General features: G+C 39.6%; 1 protein-coding gene across 2 annotated transcripts in view; it reads left to right on the top strand.

Moving 5' to 3' along the window:
• The window catches only part of CACNA1C (calcium voltage-gated channel subunit alpha1 C), a 495,176-nt gene that overhangs the window by 317,500 nt on the left and 151,218 nt on the right, over positions 1–26,458 (top strand). The window contains exons 6-8 of one of the 2 annotated variants that reach the window (XM_074162069.1): positions 190–351; positions 2,217–2,413; positions 24,017–24,120. In XM_074162069.1, the coding sequence (XP_074018170.1) occupies positions 190–351; positions 2,217–2,413; positions 24,017–24,120 (463 nt within the window). Of the gene's footprint in view, positions 1–189; positions 352–2,216; positions 2,414–23,537; positions 23,642–24,016; positions 24,121–26,458 lie in introns of both variants that reach the window. The other variant, XM_074162077.1, reaches the window with a different exon arrangement.

Raw genomic sequence — 26,458 nt, 5'->3', positions numbered from 1 at the left:
ATGGTAAATTTGTGAAATGTTGGGGATCTTCTGAAGGGAGGTGATCTGTAAATGTATGTCTTTACCTCATCAAGATAATGAGTTCAGGTGAGGGGGAACGAAATAAAAATTACATATTATCGTGCAATTTATAGCCTCTCTAAATTTTGTTCTCTTGCTGATAAGTGCTTCCTTCTGTTCTCTCTGCAGGTCTCCAGGTGGTTTTAAATTCAATTATCAAGGCCATGGTCCCTTTGTTGCATATTGCCCTGCTGGTGCTGTTTGTCATTATTATCTATGCCATCATTGGACTGGAGTTATTCATGGGGAAGATGCATAAGACCTGCTACCATGTGCAAGGGGGACTGATAGGTAAGAGGAACACTATATCATGCATACAAAGATTTTCTGAGGGAGGCTTTCCCCTTATACAGTGGAGCATTTGTGCTGGCACAGGAGTTGACTGGCTGTTGCTCCCTGCTGTGTACCTGTTTGGGGTTTCACAGTGGTGGTTCCTTTGTTCTGCTTCTTGGATATGAATCACTTTTGATATAGAGGGACTGTCTCTAATGGTGAGACTTGCTCATCTTGGGCACACAGTTGTTGTCCTGTCTGTAAAAGCTACAACAAAACTGTCAATTACTGCTGAACACAATAGTGGACTTTTTAATGTGGACCCTTGGCTCTACAAGCCAGACTGAGTTCTTTAACAAATCTCCCAGAGGCTCAAGCAACACTGAAGTAGTGATTATTCCACCACTAGCAGGCCGAGCTGCAAATGAGATGGCATCACGGAAATGAAGAACTCTTATATTTTATTATTAATCTTATATTTTATTATTAATCTTGCACACAAATACGTCTTCATTTTAAACTGATATCATTGTAAAGGAATATCTAATTGAGGTTCAGTACCCTTTTTTTTTTTAATCACACGCTGTAACTGTGGTTAGAAGTAAAGCTAATAAGAAAGCAAAATTGTATTAATGGGAAGAAAATTTTTGCAGCAAATCCATCAGGAAAGAACTTTCAAATTATTTACAGAACGAAATATTCAGATTTCAAAATAATTCAATTGTATAGTCACTCATCTAACCATCTGCTCTTTTTCATTTGATTTATTCAACTTGAACAGCAGTGATTCCCCATGTGGTGGTGGGTGCCCAGTTCAGCTCATAACCAAGAAAATATTGTAAAGCAGGAAATTATTTCAGAAGTTTTATATTTTCTGCCTTTATAACGTTGTTAGTTTTCATTATCTGGAAACGATGCTAGAATCATAATGAATTATCAGTCTGGTTTACAGCTTTAAAGTGTATATATTTTTCTTCATAATCTGTAATTATTACACATTATAGCATATAATTCTAATATTGCTATTTCTGGCATGCTTTAATGATCAGAACATGATCAGAACTTCTGGAAAATTCAGGTTTTGCCATATAAGATAAGAAACAAACATAATTACCTGCTCCCCCCCTGCCACACACACACACCCCTGCACCTGTTATAAAAGTAGCAATAGGCACTGAAATCCATATATTTAAACAATCCTATTGCAGGAATTTTTGTGCTTATAAAACTGTTTTCTGTAGCATATACCAAAGCATCTAGGCAGGCTTGTTATATGGGTTCTCAGATCTTTGGAAACACCTATACAGAATAAGCGGTGGATAATCAAGCAGTAGAGCCTCATAGAACTTCTGAGTGCCACCGGGCTATTGATAAATTGCCACACAGCTTCTAACCCCCAAAAAGAGCAGAGCTCCGGAGACTCTCTGCTGTAATTCAGCAGTAGCCCAGCACCTTATCAACCTATCTCCAGAGCACTGAAGCCTGTCTGCTGCAGGGGTTCAGCCTCCTTCAACAGAGTACCACTAAGTGCTGCAGTTCCCTTCCAAGATTAACCCAGATGCCAGGTGACCGTGGTATGAAAACATTGGTTGTAACATGCAGCCTAAAGAAATGTAATAGACTTAATCTAATGTTCCCTCTCATGTTGAAAGACGTTTCAGTTTTGACTGTAGAATTTGACAGCTTGGCCATTATTTCTACAAAAAGAACGTGAAGCACAACAAAACATCCCTCTGCCCATTAAAATTAATACAGTTTCTCGTGTGTTCCTAGAGAAAGCTGTCAAATTCACTGCAAAATGTATTTGTTAAAATCACTCACTTATCAGTGCGTCAAATAGCAATTAGTTCTCTTCATCTGTTTTCTCCCTCCTCTCCTTTAAGATACACCTGCAGAAGATGATCCATCTCCCTGTGCCCCCCAGTCTGCGCATGGGCGGCAGTGTCAGAATGGCACCGAGTGCAAGGCGGGCTGGGAGGGACCTAAGCACGGCATTACGAACTTTGACAATTTTGCTTTTGCCATGCTGACGGTGTTTCAGTGCATCACGATGGAGGGCTGGACAGATGTACTGTACTGGGTACGTATCCGAAAATGATAAGCTGAAAGGCCTGTTCACGTGCACCAGCTATGTTGAAACCTTGGGGCTTTAGCTTTATTGCTTGTTCTATATAGTGAAGGCATGGTTGCCTGCATGGAGCTTTAATTAACTCAGAATATTAGTGGGTAAAAAGCAGGGTGGGGGGCATCTGATGCAGTTAAATCAAATGTAAGTGTTGACTTTCCATTGATATTTTAATGTTGAAAGATGGCATGTGACTTATTGGTTTGAAGATTTGCAACGTACCTTTGTTGAACAGAATGTCATGTAAAGACCCTCTCTGCAGGACTGAAATATCTCATACATCTCCAGATAATTGATTTAGAAATATTTGTGACCTGTAACTGTGCGCTTTACCTGTGGCACTACTGTTACAAAGGCACTACACTGATCAGCTGGTAGGTTTTATAAGAAAGGCCTCACAAATCCCTTTTCATGCCAGCACTACTCCCGATTATGACTTTTATCGTAATAATACTAGAATAAATTCTCCTAACATATCATTGATATTGGTGTCAATCATGGTTACACATTTAGCTGAAACATGGTATTATCTTTAATCTAAATACAGTCTCATCTTGTCCTTTACCTAATTCTGGAAGTTTCAGTAGCTTTGGTTTCTACATTGTAATTCCTAAAATGCTGGGAAATTCAATGGCAATACAATTATACTATAGGATTTAAAATCAGATTTAGCCTTCACCTGTAAACCAGCTCTTGCCATCAACTTTTTCAGCACTATGTTATGGTCTAGGAATTTAATTCACACACTGCTCAATCCTGTCTGTGTAAGACTAACCCGGACTATGACTGAAGACTGGCATGTTATGATACCTGTTTCTCCAAGATGGTAGGATTTCCAGTGTAAATAAAACTCGTGCTATAATGCACAATGGAATTTAACTCAAGAAGACCCAAAGCACACAAAAGGATAATCTGGACTGAAGCAGCTTGCACTGTTAATCAACATCAGCTTCTCTCTTAAATATGAGCCTGAAGCTGCATTCTACCCACCAGTGAGTTAGAGTTTACAAGATTTCCCTTTGAAGATTTAGCTTATCTGCAATAGATATTCTCTATATGGAATAGATAGTAGTTGTCTTTTTATCCTCGTAAATTTAGATTAGAACTGTGACTCTAGCTTCCTTCTAATGCCTGAGATAAAGGGCAGAGATGAAACCGCAAGGGGCGTCTGGGTCTCAGAGCATAAAAATTGCCTTTGCTTGAAAAGAGGGTATAGATTCATAAAATAATGAAGAACAGAAGTCAGAAAAGAACTGCACAAAACTACTCCACTACTCAACTCTGGCTATATATAATATACCTGTCTTTTTATCACATTTAGCTCACACTCTTACAGTCTTTGTGTGATTGAGAGGATTTATAGGTAGTTCAGGGGAAACAGAAGAGAGTGAAAGATACAGAAATAAACATGAAAATAGCTTTGGCAGTGTATACCATTCAGTATTGTGAAACCTATCCAGAAGTTATCATCATTTTCTCCAAAGGCACGTGTTATAAAAGACCCTGCCAATCCCCACACTTTTGGGTCCATGCGTCATTTGCGTGACTGGATGTGAATCATTCAGAACTCAGTTTTCTGTTATCTAATAACAGGAGCCAAAAGCATATACTCACTGCTAAATGATTTTTTACCATGACTGCTGCAGATGGTCTGATTTTTTTATGGCATCCCTGCAGCAACCTGGATTTTAGCTGTTGGCTTTTGTTTGGTATTCAGCCAGCTTTTTTCACTCTTTTCCTGAGCTGTTCTTTTTTCCTTTAGAGATGGTATGGTGAACTGAAACCTGAAATTAATACAGATTGATGGTCATTATTTTTAGCGGCATCTGTATAGTTAGACTTTTAGACTATGTTTTTGATAGAATGCTTGCTTTGGAAATAAAGGAGATATTTGTTCTCATCAGTTCCCAGTTATTCCTAGACAAGACTACAAAAGCTAGAGTTAGCACTGCAGATAAAATTTCAGAAATTGAAATTTAGTTTGTGAAGGAAAAAACATATCACCTATGTTGAAAGACCATGAAATACAAAGTTGAACGCCTGAGCTGACATACTCAGTTAAGCTGCCATAAACAATCCTAAGAGTATTATTGTCTCATATGACTTTTTGCCTCTTTGTGCTATATTGATGAAGTGGATAGAAGTCAGCACTGATCAGTGTTTGCCATACAGTAGGGAAAGTATCTGAGATGCAATGGGTATTTCCTTCTGCAGAGAGGTCTGTGCTACTCTGAGGGCAGATATTGATTGGGCAATCACTACAGGGCACACTTATGAGAAGCATTGTGACTTTAATGTTTATGTGTAGAAATCATCTAAACATTCACATATGTGGATGTTTCAAACTGTATCTATCGTGTTTTATACAGTAAGCTTTTTATAGTCCATGCAAAGGGCATTCCAGCCTAAGCTAGCGAGATCAAAAAGAAGAGTACTTCTGGGTAGTAAATAGAAAAGACGCAACATTTCGATTTCTGAGAGTAAAGGAAGAGTTTTAGTAAGTGGGGTAGGGTATAAACACAATATTTCAAACTCCATGTAAGCCACTGTTTCTTTAGTAAAGTCTGACTCATATATAACTCCTCTCCCTGGACTTTGCCTTTTCAGCCAAGGAAAAGTAGACTTGTCAGAGACAACACATTGGGGGCTGCATCTCTACAAGAGTGAAGAGATAGGAGGCTATTCTCTTCTCAAGTAGATAACACTGAAAGATCTTCTGGATCCACAGTGAGGTCATAGAAGTTAAAATTTGCTTTAGTAGGAAACAATTCTGCACAGTTAATTAAATTAGAAATCCAGAAATAAAGATCCCTTCTCTCCAACTACATCCCAAGATAGAGAGTTGGTTGTCCATTTTATACTAAAAGGAAAGTACAGGTTGAAGAACAGTATAAGAAAATGTTGTCTGCAAATCAGAAAATTTTGCAGCTGAAAACTTCAGGTGATGATTCTCAGAGGTCATTCCTTAAACTTACTCATGTAAGTTAATGGGCTAATATTAAAAGTGCTGAGCATTCAAAGTTCAAGAAGACTGTTAGGTTCTTAGCTCCTTTGCAATTCAAGGTCAACACCAAGGTTTGAATCTGAAGTCCTGCTGGGCTCAATGGCAAAATTCCAATTAAATTCAAAAGGTCAGGATCTCACCTTCTATTTTGTAAAATCTTGATCGTGCTGTTGAGATTTTCCACATGCAGTCATGTATACAATATGAAAACTTACAGATGCCTAATAAAGGCCTTGGTGTCTGTTGTGATAATCTTCCAAGGACATACATGTGGATGTATGGAGTTTTCTTTGCTCTCTCATTAAATCTGAAAATTAGAGCCTGACCTAAAACTCAGCAGAACAACAGATGAAGCTCTGGACTGAGCCTGGAAATGTTTAGACCATGGAGCAATTGCCTTGGTTTGAACTTTTCTATAAGTGCTTTTCAGTTATATCTTCCTATTTTCTGAAAAACAGCTTTTGAAAGATACCTAGATCTCCACATTCCTCTCAGTGGGAATGGCGAGACCCTAGCACAATTCAGCATGTTGGCCTGAAAAATATACTAGTCATTTCATGAAACCTATGTCTGTCATGTGCCACACTTTGCAAGGTTAAACCTGCATGTTTAAAAGTTAGAAAGCTGTATGACTTTCCACGAGCCCTGGAATCCTATCCACTTAGTAGCTCTTCAAATTTTACGTTCAGTTTCCTGCTTCCTTCTTCATGCTTTCCCTCGTGCCTCCTCCAGCTTTTCACATCTGTGGTGAAGCCTGTCTCCTCTCTCACGGAGTGCTGTTTCCCAGCCTGTGATCCACATCCTCACAAAAAAGATAATCAGAGACAGGAAAGCAATAAACTTTTATTCCCTAGAAGTATTTGACATCAATAAGATCAGTACACTTTCCAATCTCCTCTCCCCCTCAGCAGATGAGACTTGTGAGTAGATTGGCTTCTTTTGAAATGTGAAAGAAAAATGTTAGGGAAAACAGTTTGACACTGATATAGTGGCAAGATAATTACTTGTAAGGAGCCAAAATTTTAATGTAAAATAACTGTATTGGACAGGATGAAAATCCGTGCATAACAACCTTGTTGAGTCTGCTGAAGAGTTGATCTTTGCTGAAGGGAGTGTTGTTTATAGGAGCGCACCTCCTGTACTGCCTCGCTCTTACAAGGTTTGCTTTGTCCCAGTGTAACTGCCAGGTGGCTTTGTCTCACATGCAGTCAGTTAATTGGGGTAGACAGGCACCTCTTATGATTTGTGACATCATAATTTTTCCTATGCATTGTAGAAAGATTGAGTTTATTATTCCCAAAACTATCCTTAATGTGTGATCAGCCAGCATTAGCAGCTCGTTCCCTTGTGCAGGCACCAAGGCCCATTTCTGAAGACCCCTCAGTCTTGGGAACTTCCAGCAGCAGATGCAAATCCAAATGTTACAAATTGAGTCATTTGGCACTTTGTAATCATTCTCTGCTGCAGACCATTATTTCTTATTGTCTTGTTGACTAAGGAGGAAAATTAATCCCGGTGCAGTTTGTAACATCCTGTTTAAGTTTTTGTAGGCATTTGTTGTCTTCCCTTAATCTTTTTCTAATCTGAGCAGATTGAGTTCTTTCAACCTTCCCTAATGTGGCTTCTTTTTAATTATTTTTAATCAGTTTGTTAGTGTCCTTCAGGGGAAGCTTCACTTCTGAGTTAAATACAATTCGGTCAGTGCCCTGTCTCTAGAAAGGCTTTCATCTTTGTGTGAAATCTGCTTTCTGCAGCTGGACCCCTGTGACACTGCATGCAAAACCGCCCACTGCAGCCTCAGTTTTATGTGCCTGGTCTCTCCACTCCCCTGCATCTAAGCAATCATATACATGAATTAAAACAGAGTGCAGAGCAAGTGCAAAATGCAACCGTATGTTGTTGCATTAGGCTGTTCACACTGCTGGGTAGTGGAGAACCTGGCCCTGAGATGTTCTGCATACAGCTTGCCCATTACAGCTTGAATTCTAGGATCAAGTAATTCTACTTGTTCTGCTTGATAATTATTAATAATGAGCCACCTTAAGCCTGCCATTATTTTTGGAGTATTGGCTTTGTCCCATGTCATTTGGACAACGCTTTGGAATACTTGGTTGAGTCTCTAAAAATAACATGCAGTGCCTCCAGGGACAGTTTACCTCAAGGCTCTAACTGTAAACTAAAGAGTGTGGTGTTATTATAGATGGACTGAAGCCAGGTCTGGATGAGATCCAGGGCACTAACCTGTCCCTGGAAGAGATGCCTGAGCTGGCACATAATAAGTTGACTCCCTCAAATTTAACTGAACAATCGTTGGTAGGCTTGGCCAGTCCCTAGGCAAGAAAACACTTTGGTAGTCTAAAACAGTGCAGTAGAGCCACTACAATATAGAGAGAGCCACAATGTAGTGAGATTGAATCAGTGGAAACATTAAGAAGCATCACACCCCCAAGGACAGCATAGACTAGCATATATAGATGCAGTGGGTTAAAGAGGCTGTCCTGGAAGATTCTTCCATCTCTGAATCCGTGAGATCATGCTTTGAAGAGTCACTAAATGAGCTTGAAACTGGAGCTAACAGTCACCCTTACAATTCCCATCATGAAATCAAAATGGAACAAACTGGGCAACAAATATAATTTACTTTGCTGACAGCATTGACATATCTTGTGAGCTTTTCTCATCCCCCAACAGCCTGTTGCAGCCAATGAGGAAGATGTTGTGAGGAATACAGAGATATTGCCACAAAGTGGAAGACATTAAACGCAGAGCTGCAACCCCCAATTTTCGCCAGCTGTGTTTTTCCTTCTAACCCTTTATTCTTGCAGCACTTAGGCTTGAATTAGTAAGGCTTTCCACACAAGAGAATGATCTGATTCTAAGAATATATCTCTCTACATGTTTCCATGGTGTTTATTCCCCATCCACCCCCACCCCTCCAAGAAAATGTTGGGCTTTTATTGTTGTGGGGTTGAGGTTTTTTAATCATCTTTTTGGCAGGGTTTTGCATGGATGTGAAAAATTTATAAAGAATAAGCATGCAAGTATGAGCAACCCATCTCTGTGACTGCAGAGGTTATTTCATCTCCATTTGCTGTAACAGTGGTGGGTAAGGGGAGAGGTCTCATAGTTCAGAGCACTGAAGGGCCACAGCATTAGTGCACTGAAAAAGTAGTGTCCTCACCTAATTTGCATAAAAGTTGACCTAAATCTGATTTCTTTTTTCTCATGAACAACTGCACATGCAACTGTCATGGTTGCCTGCACTGCTGCCTTGAAAGCCAGTAACAGCAGTGACTTGCTGGTTGCCACCTGCCACAAAAACCTGCTGCTGAACCCTTGTTCAGTGCAGAATAGGCACTTACTGTGTGAAATGAAGTTTTCATGAGCCCTTCAGACCTCAACTTTGGACCTCTCAGCCCTCTTCCTCGATATGGAAAGAAACTCTCCATTAAAAATAAGCTGCTTCTGGTTGGTTGTGGGGAGGTGTTTGCGGAGACCCTCTGCCCAGTGCTCCTGCGTGGGAAGGACCTCTTTAATAGCCCTGTCCTTCTGTTGCCCTTTCTCTATTCTTTCTTCTTTTGTTCTTCCTTAGACTTTTTCCTAATTGCTGCTGTCTAATCGCCACAGAGACTTTTCTTGTCTTTAATCTTTTATCCCAGAGCTATACAAGTAAGACCTAAGCTACCGGGATATTTCTATATGACTTAGGATTTTGAGTGCCTCTGTTTGTGGGTTAACTGTTTGGGCCCTACTACCAGTTTTCCAAGAACTGATGATAGTTGCCTTCTGAAATTAATCATCTTCAGAGTTGTTAAGTTCAGACCAACTAGACAGATTTGCAAATAATAGACTTTGGTTGATTATTGAGACCCTGGGAAAGAAAAAGATGGGGAGTATGCTTAAGGTCAGACCAAAAGTGGTGGCTCTGGAACTTTCTATTTATAAAACTCATGTTTATTTTTAGTTTAATTTGTTTCAACACCTTGTTTTCAAGACAGAGGGCGGTACAGCTAATGACTCGCCAATCTTACTGTAATAAGTCTTTTCTGCCTGCAAAGATAATTGGTCCACTAATATTGGCTTTATTCATTGATTTCAGTGGGATTTTTGCCTGAGCAGGACTAGAGGGCTCAGTAGGATGAATGGTCATACGTTTATAAGCGTATAGTTTAGCTGTGCCCATGGCCTCCTATAGAACTGTCTCCTTCTACCTCCAGTCCTCTGAAGTGCACCCAAATTGGAGGCCTAAAACCAATATTGAGCACATCTCCCTGTAGAGGCAAAGTGACCAGAAGTAGAAAACAAAGGGTTTAGGACTCAATCAGAGGAATATTTATCACAGAAACATCTACACTGTGGATTTTTGAAGTGTGTCTAGAAGAAATCAGTTCTGGACATCATGCTGGTCTTGCCTACATGGTGTTGCTGATAAAACTCGTAAGAAAAAGAGAAGAGGCAGTCTTGTCTGCTGATAATGCAGTTACACCTTATTCAAGCTCTTTGATAGTAGTTTCTCCAGTGAACCTCTCATTCTATCTGTGAGGGGCTAGTGTGCCTGTGAGGTGAAGGTTTATTAGCCGTATGTTACGTGTTCTAGATATTATACACTTTATTTGAGACTTTTGAGTGTTATTTCACAACTGAAAGCTGGATTCATCATCTGAAATGTAGAATGGATTTCTAGGAATATCACAGATTGGGAACTGACTACAAAGGAAACTGGAATTTACTGATGAAGTACAAAAAAAGAATCAACAGTCATGCCTCCACTTAGTAAAGAAGGTAGTGATTATCTGCAGCTTACAGTACTGTGTTTCATTATCTTTATTTTTAAGGATTTAATTGACTATGTAAATCTATGAGCAGTATGTGCTTGCGTATTCCTATGCAAGCAGCAATCAGTGCTGTTCTGATATACTTGTCGTAGAATTTGCTATCAGTCTGCACTGAGATAAATAAAGCAGTTATAAAACAGCAATACAGTAAAACAGGCAGAAAATCCTTTCTGGATATTATCAGCTGTGCAAATGTAAACACAAAATAGAGACAGGAAGGGAAAGCCCAGAATTCTAAGATGAAATGAAATCTTTAGATTTGGAAACCTACCGTCCTAAGGAGTATTTTCATGCTTGAAATCAGCACTTTATTCTTTTGGAGTGAATTTCCAAAGCCTTTAAGAGATGAAAGGTTTTTAAATAGCTGAGCAGCAGTAAGAGATGGAACTGCTGCAGCAGCTGTAATGAAAGAACTATCAGCCCTGTGGCTAAATAGTCTTTGGGCTTTTGGATAACTTTTTCAAAGATCAACCTTTTCCTTTTACAGGGAAAAAACCTATACACACTTACGTAGGAACAAGGCAACTCACGTAAAGCTCCATGCCTCTGGAGGCCTGAATGCAAATCCTGATTAAGTCACACAAGTCCAAATCATTTTTGGAGGTCACTACACGGCATTTCTGCAAATTGTAAATTCACCCAACAAGCCAACCCACTTGTGTAATGGGTCACATGAGAGAATAGAGAGCCTTAATGGGTGCTGTTACCTGTACAGGGATCTGACTTTGGCAGAACACTGCAGATGGATCAATGACATGAATCTTCTCTAAATAGATCTACTGTTCAGGAACCAAGAAGAGTACTGCGATAACAAGGCAAAAATAATGTCACTGTTTATGTTAGCTGTTAAGTAGGGGAGAGGTAGGGAAAATGGTCTGTCAGCCATATATATCAAAAGCAGAATGGATCAAGAGCAAGGGCTTGGCATACTAGACTCCAGGTTGTTTGTGGAAAGTCCTGAAGACCTGCTCAGTCTGGGCCTAGCATATTTAAGACCTTGGCCTGGCTCAGTGTATGGCCTGTTCTTTCCCAGCTGGTCTATATTACACAGCCTCAATGCAGACAGGGAGAGATCTGAGCCACCACTTAAAAAAACAAGCAAACAAAATAAGAAAAACAACCCAAAAAAACCCCCACAACAAAAACTTCTGAGGAAATAGTTTAGAGGGAATAATTTACATCCTCAAAGTGCCACAGTTCCAGCACACTCTAGAATATGAGTTGCTTTATCACTTGGCAATAAATGAATTTCACTATTTCACTTTTGGGTAACACAGACACCCCCCAAATTAAATCCAAAATACACCCATGCAAATATATGGTTGAGATTCCTACACAGAGGGATTTTGATTGCAGTTAGTTGTCTATTTGCGTTTCTGTATTGGAAGTGCATAGGTGTTTTTGGAAGTTAGATTCCAAAGAATTATTTTTAGGCTACTGTCACTACTACAACAGGAACTCAGAATGAGGAGATACTCTGAAATCAGTGGGTCATTTTTTTCAACCTCTATTTTGTTCTAGAAACGCTAGATTCAGCTGATAGCTGCACTCATTTTAAATGTTTCATTCATCTCTCTCCAGTGTTGCCCTCAAGGTCCTCAGTATGCTCTATATGCTGAAGGATGAGTTCTGATCTTCCACTGATGTTGGTTCAGTTGTCTGCCTTCCATGAAGTTAGTCTAGAATTAACACACTGACGAAAACGATTTGAATTGGTCGTGCAAGTGCAGGAATGCAGGACTGCAAAGGCAGTTGTTACGGTACAGAACGCCATGAATCTGCCTATGTTTTCCATGAAGTGCTATAGGTTTTATGGGAAGCAATTTGTCTAGTTGAAACTGGAGGGAAGAACTGAGATGAACTGGCCAGGGCACTAACTTTGGCAGCCTAAATGATCGCAAAAAGTCCTCCTGGGCCTACATTTCTGAAACTGTTTCTCCTCTAGTTTATTTTGTTTCTCCAACATCAAGGCATCTAGACTGCTGGGGACTACACTCAGGTCACTTTTATATACTATGTTTCCAAAATCAAGTAAAAAAAACCAAAAAACAAACATTCTTTCCAAGCTAACTATGGACAGAAGTAACTGTGACCAATCAATTATGATACCAATAATTCTTCCTTAGGTCTCAGTGGAAGACATGGTCTGATTGATCCAAAATTACATGGGCAATTATTGTACGCTAAACTGAATTGAAATAGATTTAATTATTTTTTTTCCTCTTTTACATATTAAACCTGGAGAAAAAGAGCAAGGTGGCAAAGCAGGAGGGTTATTGGAGCTCAGAATTTGTCTTTGATGTAAGGGATTCTTGCGGTGCAACTAATATTTCAGTGGGAGTTCAGAATCCCTGTCTTGCCAAGCATGCTGCAGAGATACGTAACCCCCTCCAGTTTTCACAGAAAACCAGATAAGTCCCACAAGAAAGCACAAAGAGTCCAGGTGGGATGGGAGGATGTGTAAATGGTAGATTCCTGCTTATTTCTGTTTTCCCTCTCCTAGTATGGTTGACTACAGGAATTTCCCAGTGGTACTTGCAATAACAAAATTTAATATGCTGAGGTTTTGTCAACAAAATCCACTTTTCAGATGGTTGATTTGCCATGGTAATCCATGTCCCTTTGGAACATTACTAGTGCTAATAAATGTTGCAACCTTGTGAGAAGAAAACACACTAACACTGATGTTTTCTTTAAGTCAAGGGAGAGCCTAACTTATTGTTCCTCTATTTTGAAATGAAAAGTGTGAACTCGAATGCCAGTGGCCTTTACCATCAGTTGAAGTTGTACAGTAAACTTGTGTGAAGGCCATTTAAAATAATGGATTTAATTAAGGGAGTAGTAAATACACCCAAGTCAACACTGCACCCCTACCTCTCCAGCAAACCCAAACTACCATGCCATAGAAGTATGAGATCAGTAAGCATTTTCAACAGAAATAGCTTGCAGTGGAAAAACAATTCTGCTCAATCATTGTGTGCCACAGACATTTGACCTGCTGATATTTGAATGCAAATTTTAATTCTCTTCCCACTCTCAGACACCTTATATTTCCCATAAGAACTCAGTCTGTTAAAGAACAGCTGACTGCAAAAAAAAAAAAGTGCACCCAAACCAAAAAAAGCTACAATATTAATCTAAAACTTTACCAAAGAATGAATTGAGCAGCCCTGAGGGAAAAGGAGCTGGGGGTGCTGGTGGACGAGCTCAACATGAGCTGGCAATGTGCACTGGCATCCCAGAAAGCCAACCACATCCTGGGCTGCATCAAAAGAAGCGTGGCCAGCAGGTTGAGGGAAGTGATTCTGCCCCTCCACTCCACTCTGGTGAGATCCCACCTGGAGTACTGTGTCCAACTCTGGAGTCCTCAGCACAGGAAGGACACGGACCTGTTGGAATGGGTCCAGAGGAGGACCACGAAAATGATCAGAGGGATGGAGCACCTCTCCTATGAAGACAGGCTGAGAGAGTTGAGGTTGTTCAGCCTGGAGAGGAGAAGGCACCAGGGAGACCTTATAGCAGCCTTCCAGTACCTAAAAAGGGGGCCTACAGGAGAGATGGGGAGGGACTCGTTATCAGGGAGTGGAGGATAGGACCGAGGGGTAATGATTTTAAATTGGAAGAGGGGAGACTTAGATTGGATACTAGAAAGATATTCTTTACTGTGAGGGTGGTGAGGCACTGGGACAGGTTGCCCAGGGAAGTTGTGGATGCCCCATCCCTGGAGGTGTTCAAGGCCAGGCTGGATGGGGCTTTGATCAAGCTGCTCTAGTGGAAGGTGTCCCTGCCCATGGCAGGGGGTTTGGAATTAGATGATCTTTAAGGTCCTTTCCAACCCAAGCCATTCTATGAAAAAGTGTTCTGGATTCCAGTGGTTATACATGGGGGGCTAAAAAACACAGTGGAAGGATTCAGTGTCGGCATATGGTATCAGTAATCCAGGGCTAGGCGGTTGAAAGTTGGGCGGTTTTATATGTTTCTCAGACTTCATACTGTCTTTCACAGCTGCGAAAATGTACATACCCTTGAAAAGGTGGGGCCAGTATTTAACGAGTGACGAAAATATGATTCAGAGCTGTTATAAAGAAATAAGCTTGGCAAATTCTACTGGTAGCAATGCACTTCTCGCATACTGTACGCAACAAAAAGAAAATACAGTTTGCTTCACATCTTTTATGTGTTCTTCATTGAAGGGAGTTCATGTAACAGCAAAACGCCATTCTGCTGTTATTGTATAATTTCAGAGAAGCTCTAGCAGCTATTTTACATATTTTCACTTTGCCATCAAGCAGTTGATGTGGTTATAAGGCGCTGTTTCTAGATCTCCACTCTAGCCTTGTTCTTGCACAGGTTGCAGCAGCCTGGTAGGGCTCTTCTGCAGGACTCTTGCCCTTACACAGTCTGCACAAGAAATTCAAGCAAGTCAAGGTGTGTCTTTTGCAGGAGGGTGTGCTCTCATGACTCTGAGGTTGAGCCAAGCACTGCTTTCACTTGCCTTCTCTATAGTGGTGTGGGAAGCTTGGTCAGTTCTGGAGACTTCACTCTCTTGTCAGGGAGATCAGCAGCATAGCAATGAACTATAGGTATTCCCAGTATTTCTAAAATAAAATAGGAATAGCAGTTCACCTGGATGAAAGCAGGTCTACTTGGGTGAGGACGTCTACAGCACATTCAACATATTCTTTGTTAGCAGGGGCAAAGAAACAACCTCTGCAGACTCCATCTTCTCAGATTTCTCTGCCCCTTTCCCCTTCTCTCTTCTGGACTCATCTTCCATTGCTGCAGTTTCTTTGATTCTTTCTGAAGGGTTCTCTGTTGCAAATTAATCTCTTCCCTTGATGTTTCTGTTGTCCTCATCAAGACAGTCCTTTCTCAGTTAATGGCTCCATTTAGCTCCTGCAGAGAGTTCTGTACAAATTGCCAATGTTTCTAGCTCAGGGTGGAATTTTAATTTGCTCTTTCCATCACTACATAGCATACAGAACAATTGGGGAACCAAGGTACACAGAGGAATCTTATTATTCTTCCCACTGCCCACGTATGATGAATCTTGCCTACATTATTTGCTTTTATCCTACAGTGAGACCGTATAGCAGAATAACTTATCTGGAGCATTCTCTGTCCTGGTTCATGATCCCTGTGCACTTCATCCAGTCTTCATCCAGTTCTGTCTTCTGTCTTGCCTTTTTCCTTCTGAAGACACTCTGAAAAAAGGTTATAGATGTCTATCTACATATAGAATAGATGTCTATATGTACATATAGAATGCACTTACGGAATTTGTAAAGTTCCATACTTGAGGTAAGACAGTAAGAAGAGCCTTAAAAAGAAGTGCTTGGAGAGAACAACTGAGCTTAAAATTTGTCTTCTCCTTCAGTACTTCAAAATAAAATAAATATGATTGTCAAATAATTTTTAACAGGAGCAACTGGTCAAGTGCTGCTCCTTCCTAAGAGTGTCGTCAGTTCAGACTGAAGCTGGGTTGAACTCTCCAGTCTCTCCTTTACATCCATCTGAAAGTGCCAGCTAAAAAATGTGGAGTATTTCAGAACAGTCGTAAGAAGCACCTGTGGCTTAGAGTCCCTTTAAAACTGTAAGGATGTCGATACTTAAAAAGAAATTCTACATAGAATAAGAGCAAAGGCATCTGGAGTCCTTTGCTTATATCTTAAGCCATTAAGAAACAATTTTATTCCATTGTTCTTAAGTCCATAAAGCCAAGTCTAGTTTATTTTAGTTTTTACGTTTTTGCTTATTAGAAGGTTTGGAGTTTTGTATCTTTTCACCCCCCTCTTGTCCTTTTGCCTTGAGTCAGCTCTGACACCTTAAATTCCTACTCCTTATCACCTGTCTTAGGGACTCAGGAAGGCTGAAAGAGTATTTCAGGTTGACAAGATAAATGATAGTACATCTCATGATGCACTAGAATGTCTAGACTGAAATGCTTAAATCTTTTTGTCATTTCTTAGTCACTATATACATTTAACTTCTAATTTTTCCCAGGGAATTTCAGAAAATTAGCTCCTTATCATATATTTCTCCCAGTTCTGTGGCCCATCCCATTCAAGCAAAGCACTTATGCATATCAGTTCATTTCTGCTGGTAACACTAATATTGACCATTGACTTCAATGGAATTACTCATATGCCTTAAATTATGCACATACGAGAATACTGGATTAAAACCCAACCAAGCAAAGACAACTAATTAGATTTTAAATGTTGAAGGATCTGCAAGGTGGAATATTCATCCTTAAGAAGATAATGCGATTAGTCTAAATTCAGCTTTAAGGCTATATGATGGGTAATGGGAAATATGATCCTTTTCTTGCTCCTTCTGTGAATGATGAAGTCAGATGGATACATGCTGTGTACAGACTTATGTGAGGTGTATGTGGAGACCAGCCAGGGATTTTTCAAGTAAAAATATTCTTTTTTTTTCATGTCTTTGTTGACATGACATGCGGCAGCCTCACATCATTCAGGCTCCAAATAAATCAACAGATTCAGGATGTGTAGGATTTCAGTGCTATAGAAGCAATCCAGTAGCTTGCCCTGCAGGTTGGAAAAAGTGCCTATGGAGCCTAACATACAAAGAAAGTCAATTTTAGTACTGTGTCCCTTTTTACTGTACCTTTAGTTCTGTGCCCCTTCATTGAAATCTTTCTGGAGCTTCTTTTAAGCATTTATAGTTTTGCGAAAAAATTAGAACTTGTGAATAACAATAATTTCCTTGTTAAATGCAATATTAAGAGCAGTGGGACTTACCAAGAGTTGCAAAATACATAATTAATATATTTATCACAGGTATTACATGAAAAAAACTCAGTATAGCATAAGCAGTGTACTGATTAGAGGTCAGAGAAAAATAAAATGTGCAGGATTTGTTTCCAAAGCTAACCAATAATGCTAAATATTTGCAAATATAGGGGTTGGCTTATTTATGTCACTGTCACAATAGTCACAGTCCAATTACCTAAGAGTTGTTTAAGAGCCCGACCACTAAAGAGGCAGTTGTCAGGTGTCTTGGCTAAAGGAAAGAAGTTGAGAGAAAGAAAGGAGTCAGACCTTCACATCACAAGTCCTCCGCCTCCTCTGGCTACAAGCAAGAATATTCAAGGCAAAAACTTCAAGTACTGCAGACCCAAGGTGTTCCTAAGCCCGAATCAGCTCTGCAGTTGAGAAGTTAACCAGAAGAGAATGATTCACTGAATAAATTGTTTCTTTTTGTTTGCACAGCAGCCTCAAAAATCATGCTATCACCAGTTACAGATGTTAGTTGGATGTTCTTTGGAACTGCCAGCAATGCCCTTTTTTTCATTTGGGATGAATATTTTGTTCCTTGGCTATTTCTGCTGATGTAATATACCTAGCATGAGGAAAGGTAGCAAAATCAATCTGTCAAAGTTTTGCTTCTTCACTGAACAAATTTATCCAGACGTTCTTTGGGAAATTCACCTGCATCAGTTACTTCTGAAGGGTTACACTGGTTTTATGCAACATTTTTTGCTCCTTGACTGTGTGAATGCAAGGCATTTTAGTCAGCCTGTGAAGTTTCAGAAACAAAGCAAAGCTTTAACTACCTTGAAAGTATCATGAAGATATAATTGAAGCTGAAGAAATAATAGAAGAGTAGAAGCACTTTCCTCTCTAGGCCAAGTAGCCCTTGCCTGAGATGTAGGATTTACTGATTGTCTATAACGTAGATTTTTTTTTTTTTTGCTTTAATATTGTCAACACAGACATACCTGTAAAGAGGAAAGTTCTGTTTATTTTAATTGGTTTTTTTTACCTGACTTCTAACTAAAAAATTTTAAGGCAAACATTTTTCCCTTACAGTGCAAAACAAGAGAGTCATCCTATAAAAAAAAGTTTCTAGCGTTGTCTAAGCAGAGTTTAAAGTTGTAGTTCTATGAGTATATGTGTGAATTAAATGCATTCACTCAAATATTCATGGGAAGGAAAGGAAAGAGGAAGTGGAAAAGGAAAATTTACGTTTTAATCCAAAAGTCTTTACTTAGTAATTGATCAATGATAAATATCTAAATATCACATTAGTATATGCATGGCCCTTTATGTGTCATCTGAGCCATGCCTGTCAGAAGGGTGGCATTTGATCTTTGATCTACGCTGAGGAGATCACTTCTACACATTCATAAAGTTATGAAAGTGCTTAAATACTTTTCCTGAAAAATATGGTTTTCAAAAGTTAGGCTTCAGGCAGGAAACTATATTCAGCAACAATTAAGTGTTGTCTCTTCTTTCTGCTGTCTCCTTCTCCCAGTATTCTCCAATTTTATTTCCCTTATCATTACAAGAAAGTCTTGGTTTCAGCTAGAGATCATGCTACTGGCCGTAACCATTGCATTTTGCTAGATCTTTTCCTGAGGCAGTGAATTCCACAGATTAGTTGTAGGCTGTATAAAACAGCATTTCTACACAAAATTTCCAAATTTACTGCCCAATAATTTTATTGAATATTCTGGTCTTCTTGATTAATGTTAGTCTGTGGGAGGTTAGACACTTCATTATAGAATACTTGAAGCACTTGACTTGTATTTTAAAAAGGCTATCATAACATTCTGTAGTCATTAGAAATCAATTAGCAATTCATTCAAGAAATAGAAGGCTAACCCTGGTGTCCTAGCTAACTTTCCATTAAGTTGCGGCTCTCCAATATTGTGCACTGAACCAGATAGACTTCATTTTTTTCTTCAGCTTGCTGCTTTCCAGTGACAGCTGCCCTTCTATGATGGATTAAACTTTTCCTGTAACTTTCAGTTATTTTTGAAAGACATTTGGCACAAAGTGTCAGGGTGTGGGTGTGTGAATTGTAAAGTCAGCAGAATTTAGTGAATTGTGTCTACCCCTCCCATTAAGTGACTGAAAGACCTCCACTGTGTGCTTGGTGATGCTGAACCACACATTAATACATAATATGCCTGTAATATTATCTTTGAACTATAATGCCTGTGTAATGAACGAGATACTTGCAAAATGGGCCAGACTATTATTCCTGTGGAAATAAAAAAAAAAAAAGTGCTCTAAACAAGTAAAGCATGCATATTTCCTGTGGCTTTACCAGTATGTCTTCACCTAGTTCTTAAGAACCAGAAGACATAGGCACAAAGGTCTATTTATGGAGATAAATAGACGTTTTATTCCTTGGCCTCTACTGAAACTGCTGGTTGTAATTGTGATCAGCAAACTACAGAATTAAGAGTCCTGGTGTTATTTCTAGGAGATTATCTGTATAACTGAGATAAAAGCCTTCAACTAGATGGTGAAATGCTATAGTCATGATAGCAATTAAGGTTGCTTGGCAAAGGAAGAGCTCTTCTCCCCTATACAAGGTCCATCAGACCTCAAATATGCTGAAATACCCTCTTTTCATCATGATGCTGAGTGATTTCTTTGACAGTACCCAGTGAGTCAAGGTAGTATCCCACTTTGCAGATTGGAAAGCTGAAGCGTAGTGAGCCAAAATGGTGTCCCCACAGTGCCAGAAGAGGGTGTCTAGCAAATCATGAGAAGGAATCTAAGACCCTTATCTCTGAGGACTCTCAGAGATTGATGCATTAATGTTCAGAAATGTACCAACTTTCTCACTGTTGAGAATAGTGAGATGTGAGTGTTGAGATGTGAGCTGTGAAAGGTCAGGCAATTTGACTCAGAAAGTGAAATTATTTCTGTAAATGACAATCCTCAATTCCCACCAGTGCTGTGCTTTCAGCTGATGTAACAATTGTCCCATACATGCTTAAGTTGACATCAGGTGGCAATCACGTTGACTGCTGTAGCTCAAATATTATATTTCAGCCCTACAGTGTCTCATAGTCTTTATTCAGAACTGTAAATTTAGAAGATGATCCACCTTTTCTGTTGAGATTCATATGGTTGATAGTAAACACTTGGGGAGAAGAAATGCACTCGGTGAGCAGAGAGCTGAACTGTGTATCAGGATTTGTACTTGTCTGTCCTAGAAAGGTAACCTATAGCTGAACCCATTTCTGTTCACTGTAGGCAGCACTGCAAAATATATTCTGCAGACCTTGTTTTCTGCACTCAGTAGTGCGTAATGGTAACACTCCTGATCTTGTCATGACCCTCTGCAGCTTCTCCACTTCAGTAGCATAATTAGAAAAAATCAACTGTACCACCTAAGTTATGCTTACAGTAAAAGCCTCCAGCTGCAGTCAACAGGACATGTGTATGCATACACACATGATTAATAGCTACACATTTGCAGAATGATGATAAGTTTCCAGGAAGCAGTTTCAATCAAACACAGGTGTAAGGTTTTTAATGATAACTCTAAGGGAGCATTGTTTGGTTGAGGGCAGTTCATCCCAGACTTCTAGGATACTTCCATTTTGGAGGAATCATTTCCAGATATTTGGAAGTGTACAATCTTAGCCAAGAAATTAATGTTTCTTAAATGTTGATAAGTTGGTCTTACTGTTTTGAGTAAGTCTATTGTTTTTTTCCCCTCAATTTCTGCCAAGCAGCCTGTATCTCTGCATTTCTCCTGCAGACATTCTTTAAGAGCAAATAGTAAGCTCACAATGTACTGTCTCCTATCAAAGGGGTTTTTTAATGTAATTTACTAAATACCTAACATTATATCAACATATAACATACATACCTGTCACCTGTGGCTCAGTTCCACAATATATGGAATAATCTCACCTCCTATTAAAGAAAATGAGACTTGAGAGCACCAAACGTAGGGAGTCCAGCAACAGAGAGGCAGTACGTACTCAGCTGTCTGCCCAATACCGATGGTTTCTCTATACTTGAGAAAGTATTACTCTCTTTCTCTCAGCTTCTCTGTTAGGTATGTGACCAGGCAATAAAAACGAGATGAGAAGCTGACCTCCTAATTGTTCAGTTTGAGAAGTCCCAAATGCTCTGCTGTACCAGAACGCAGGTCTATTTTTCAGGACCAATTTGTGCTGATGCTAGCTGGTACAATCGTTATGCAATTGTGCAGGCTTTGGGAATAGTCAGGGTACACTACACTCTAGTTATATACATTACCAGGCCACAATGGAAGCTTCTTGCCATCTGGAAATTTCTTCATGCCAGAGGAATACAAAAGGACAGGCACCTGAATTCTGTACCCAGCACCTTGGGATTTGCTATTTAGGATTCGCTTGTACCACAGCTTTTAGAAGTTCTACTTTTCCAACTGACTTTCCCAGCTGACAAAAAAAACCCAAACCCTGTCGATAGATAAATACCCTATTCCATACAGCTGAGGCTTTTTTATCACCATCTATCATAATTAGAGGGAAGTTGAGTCATCATTGTGCCTGCACTGGTAAATTCTTATGGCAGTTTTTCAAAGTCATCCATACTTACTGTTTGTGCGGATTGCTTTATATAAATAGTGGCATTCTTTGTAGAAGAGAGAGGATGTTAAGTCTCATTTCTTTATTTAATTCCAGTCACTGATGTATTTCACACCAGAGTTGTCGTCTTTTTTGGTTATGTGGGATGAAGTGTGGCTTGCAAACGTAAAGAATAATTAGTATCATTTATAAACTAACTGAACAATTCTAAAGAAGTATTCAAAGGGAAAATGGATAATGTGCTTAGGGAATGTTAGAGGGACTCCCGGATTCCTGAAGAGCAGTGCTCAGGCACTTTCTTCTGACCACCAGATGTATTAATCCTGTGAGAAAGGAGCTGATGAACTGTTTTCAGAGAGGCAGATTTTGAGCTTATTTCTAAATGAGTCTACTTCAGTTCAGTCGCAGCTGAAGGAGCCCTGAGACAGAGTTCTGGATCGGTCCATTGACTGTGGACTATTTCCAGACAAGAACTTCAGTGACTGTACTTTGAAAGAAAAATGGGTAACAGACTTCCATCCACAAAGAACTGATTATATTAGTGTTACTCTCCTGCCTTGTCTTACTGAAGGTCTGAAATTCCTTTCCCGAGTTGTTACGAATCTTGAGTCAGATCGCCTCCCCTGAAGTGTGTCTCAGTGCCCATGTATGGAAGAATATTTCTTCTGTGATCACAACAAATCCTTAGGTTGCAAAGGAGAGAGCATTTTCCTGGAAAGAGAGAACAACAGATGATAAAATTCTTTAAAGTGTAGAAAACAAAGGAACCTAGGCTGCTTTATGCCTTTAGGTACTTTGAAGTCTACAATTTATGTTCATAAATCATTTTAGTGCTCCTGAAAATGTTAACCACCATCTGTTTCTTTAATGATGCTATGTCTGGCTCAGGAGATAAGTGTTTATGAAAAGTAAAGAAGAATGGACTCTGATATTTTTGATACCATCATGAATGTGAGATTCTATTAAGGTATCCAACAACTTTCCAAAATTTTGAACTTTGAAGGAGATTTCAAGATAAAATGGTGTTTAAGTACTAGATGCTTTCAGAATATATACAGTATCTTATTATGTGCTAGAGTTATATAGCATACGACAGCTTGTGGTGCTAAAACAATAGTCTGCCTGTTTCATTCACAGATTCGTATCGTAGTATGAAAGCCAGACCTGTGCTCATGTTATTGTTTCCAGTTTCAAACTCTCTGAGTCTTCAGTTGTGTAGGAATCACGTTTTTAAGGAGAGATTCATCCTTCAAAGAGAGAAAGGAAGTTTGTGAGAAAGCTTTAGAAAACACTTGACCAGATCAGAACATGGTGGGCCTTGAAAGGACCTTCCTCAAAAGCATACAGCTACTGCCCTCACTGTGGTAAACTGTGAAGATTACCAGAGCAGTGCCAGGGAAATATCAGTATTTGCCCACATCTACCACATGCTTCTCTCTGAGGTACACATACTTGTGCTACACATGGGAAATAAATGTCATCTGACAACATACTCTGGCAATGCTTAGCAAAAACTAGCAATGTTTTCACGGGCAGCAAAGAGTATATGCAGTGGTTAGACTAGGAATTTAGAAGTCATCGGATGGACCCTTGCGGTGCTGTGAGTAAACTCCAGAAAGTGACAATCTGCAACTCTGAGCATCCAAAGAAGTGCTAGTATGGCACACAGTTATATCTCAGCCTATATTGATCACTGCCTGTAAAGAAACAGGGAGAGGAAAAAAGCAATCAAAGGAGTGGTCACATGAGAAACAACATATAGAAACACTTGCTTATGATTATGTGTAAACCAACCACAGGCTCTGTTTACAAACCTTTCCATCTGTTCCTTTGCCTAATCATTTCTGCTTTCCCTCTCTGTCTTCTAACTTTCCTTCGTCTTTCCAGATGCAGGACGCTATGGGCTATGAGTTACCATGGGTGTATTTTGTCAGTCTGGTCATCTTTGGATCCTTTTTCGTTCTAAATCTGGTTCTTGGTGTGTTGAGCGGGTAAGCCGACAGTTTTGGTGTCCTTTTTCCAATGCTACAGGGCAAGACTCCATAATAAGGGTTCTTCCCTGTCACCAGGATTCTTCCAGAGGGATTAAAAATCTGAATCCAAGGAAGCTTTACCTCATCTCTCAAATATTTTGACAAAATGTTCAAACATTGCAAATAACAACGCAGGTAACAAAAGAGGTGTTACTCTCTGACAAAGAAATTCTACTTCAGAACATTAAAAATCATTAATGTTAACCTGTCATAAATTTCCAGAAAACTGGCTATTGAAAATCTTACTGCTGGTGACTTGGGATCTCTTTGGCTGGAGCCTTGCAGCGCTCAGAATCTGAGCTTGTCTCACTAATTATCATTCCACTCTTCCAGGTCAATGATGCCATAGGAAGGGACTGGCCCTGGATCTATTTTGTTACACTAATCATCATAGGGTCATTTTTTGTACTTAACTTGGTTCTCGGTGTACTTAGCGGGTAAGCAGTACCAGGAAAATGTTTTGTTATTGTTTATTTTTTAAAACTTGTATTTCTGTTCCTACTCTTTGGTTACCAAAACAATGGGCAGTGGCGGGTTGATTTCAGGAACCTTAGTAGAAGGCCTAGGCTATTGCTGTGCCAATAGGAAAGTATGGCATTCCTAATGGCATGGAAGGAGTCTTGTGACTAAATCAAAGGAATACAAGACAACTCTTTGTCTGTAACATGTTCCTCTACCTAAAACCTCTACCTGTACTCTGTGGGAAGAGGACAACACTATGGTCCCCTGAGAACAAAGCATAGCATTCACCATAGAAGAAGGGGATTATAGTAAAATCTCTGGAAGAGTCAGTGGGTCTGAAGGAGGAATAAGAGACAAATCCCTTCACATTTGGGGGATGAGATTCTTGCCAAATTATATCTTCTCACATGAGAAATTTTCACATTGCTCAGTATCTCTAAAGCACAGCCTAACGGGAGACACTATTTTCCCTGGAGAGTGTCTTGGGCATGTTTCTTCTTCAATAAGCACATCTTCTCTGTTGTGCAGATTACAAGCCTAGCATGATGCAGGGAGAAAAGATCATTTCCCTCTGACCTTTTCCAAGGATGAACAGAGAAGCAGGAGAATTCCTTCTAGTGTTTAAGCATCCCTAAGACATCTAGAATTTTAGCTGTGTTTCAGTTCTGCAGTATAAACCTCCCTGCAAAGCATCATTTTAGTAGCTTTGACTAAAAACAATTGATATTGTCCCCAGTAGTTAAAAACTTTACTGCCCCTGGGGAGCCACATAATTAGAGGAATCAAGCCAGAAAACATTCCTCACAAGATTTTTAAAAAAAGATCTCCTAGAATTAGGTTTCTAATTCCATATTTGGGCATCACTGGGTGCCTACAGCCATTCTATGTACATGGATAAGTATGGTATGAGGACTTTTAAATATCCTCTTTTTCATTGTTTCTAACATCCTGCATCCTTTAATGAGCTCTAAATGAATTTGGTCAAAGCCTGTATCTGTTGCCTGAGTGGGCAGCACTGAAGTCCCCTGTCTTTTAATCATAAGAGAGGGAAAACTATCTCTGAACAGGACTTGATGCCCTACAGAAATTATGTCCTCGGTATTTGGGCCAACAACATAGGAAGGGGCAGTAGTAGGACTGGAGAAGAAGATCCACCATTGGCCATCTTGCAAAGAGACAGGTAATAGCAGATCTATGGGAGGTGTTACTGCTGTCTTCATTACTCCATTGAAGGAGACGTGTAGCTAAGGCAGTTGCTGCAAAGAGAAGGGCTTCCAAACAGTAACTGGAGAAGGAAAAAATCCCCAGTAATGAAGTGTGAGGCAATAGTCTGCGCTTGGATATCTGGAGAGTGATACTCTGGGTAAAATTTTAAAACGTAAGCTCCTCGTTTCTCCAGGTGGACACTCAGATCAGCAGGTAAGAATGTCAGCAGTAGTGAAGGATGATGACCAGCTGACTGAGGGAAAATGATCTGTTGTATCAGAGCTGCACTCAAGGACCATATAAGATAGTGGTTAAAGATGATACAGTATCCGATTGGATAAACAGTGCCTGTGACCCCAGCCCTGAGGAGTACATACTGTTGAAGCAGTGCTGATTCAATTTACCCGCACTTGGATTTGCGTGTGTACATAATCAGTTTTCCTCTCTTTCATTTTTTAACTCAAGAAAGTGTTTTGGGGCCTAGATCTTCCACCTCCTGACACACTGCAGCTAGACCACCACTGCTAGTGGTAAGAGATGGAAACAGTCTATAGAGAGAACTGAAATCAAAGATGAAGTTCACCTTGTTGAAGCTGTGAGTCACTCTTTCTGGCGGTGTTCACAGTGTTATGACAGCTGCACTGCTTCTGCAAAATTTTTCCCAACTAGAGAAAAGTAAAAAGAAACTTAAGAATTTGAATCCATGAAAAAACAAAGAAATGATGGGAGAAATGTTCCAAATTTACTTTGGGCTAGATAAGCAGTTCTTAAACAATTAACTTTCTAAAACAGTTCTAAATTATGCTGAGTTGCAAAGTGTCTTCACTTCGCAGATTCAGCTTTTTTTTTTTCTTGAGAATTGCTATTGCTATTAGTCTGATCTATGTAGATGATCCACCTGTCTGGTCTATGTAGATACAAAGCAGCATTCCTGGGCATCTTTGTAGATCCATTCTGGGCATCTCTGATTTCTTCCCATTTATCTATTTCAGAAACTTCACCAAGCATGTACTGTAGGGAGACTTCGTCAATGACAGATTAGCTTAGTTTTTTTAATCACTTCTGAATACATAAGTGTAATTAATTGTACTCACAAAGACACTTTGA

This window comes from Numenius arquata, chromosome 2, assembly GCF_964106895.1.
Source record: "Numenius arquata chromosome 2, bNumArq3.hap1.1, whole genome shotgun sequence".
Classification (NCBI taxonomy): Eukaryota; Metazoa; Chordata; class Aves; order Charadriiformes; family Scolopacidae; genus Numenius; species Numenius arquata.
The sequence above is the reverse complement of the archived record's forward strand: the minus strand, read 5'-3'. Positions and strand labels throughout refer to the sequence as shown.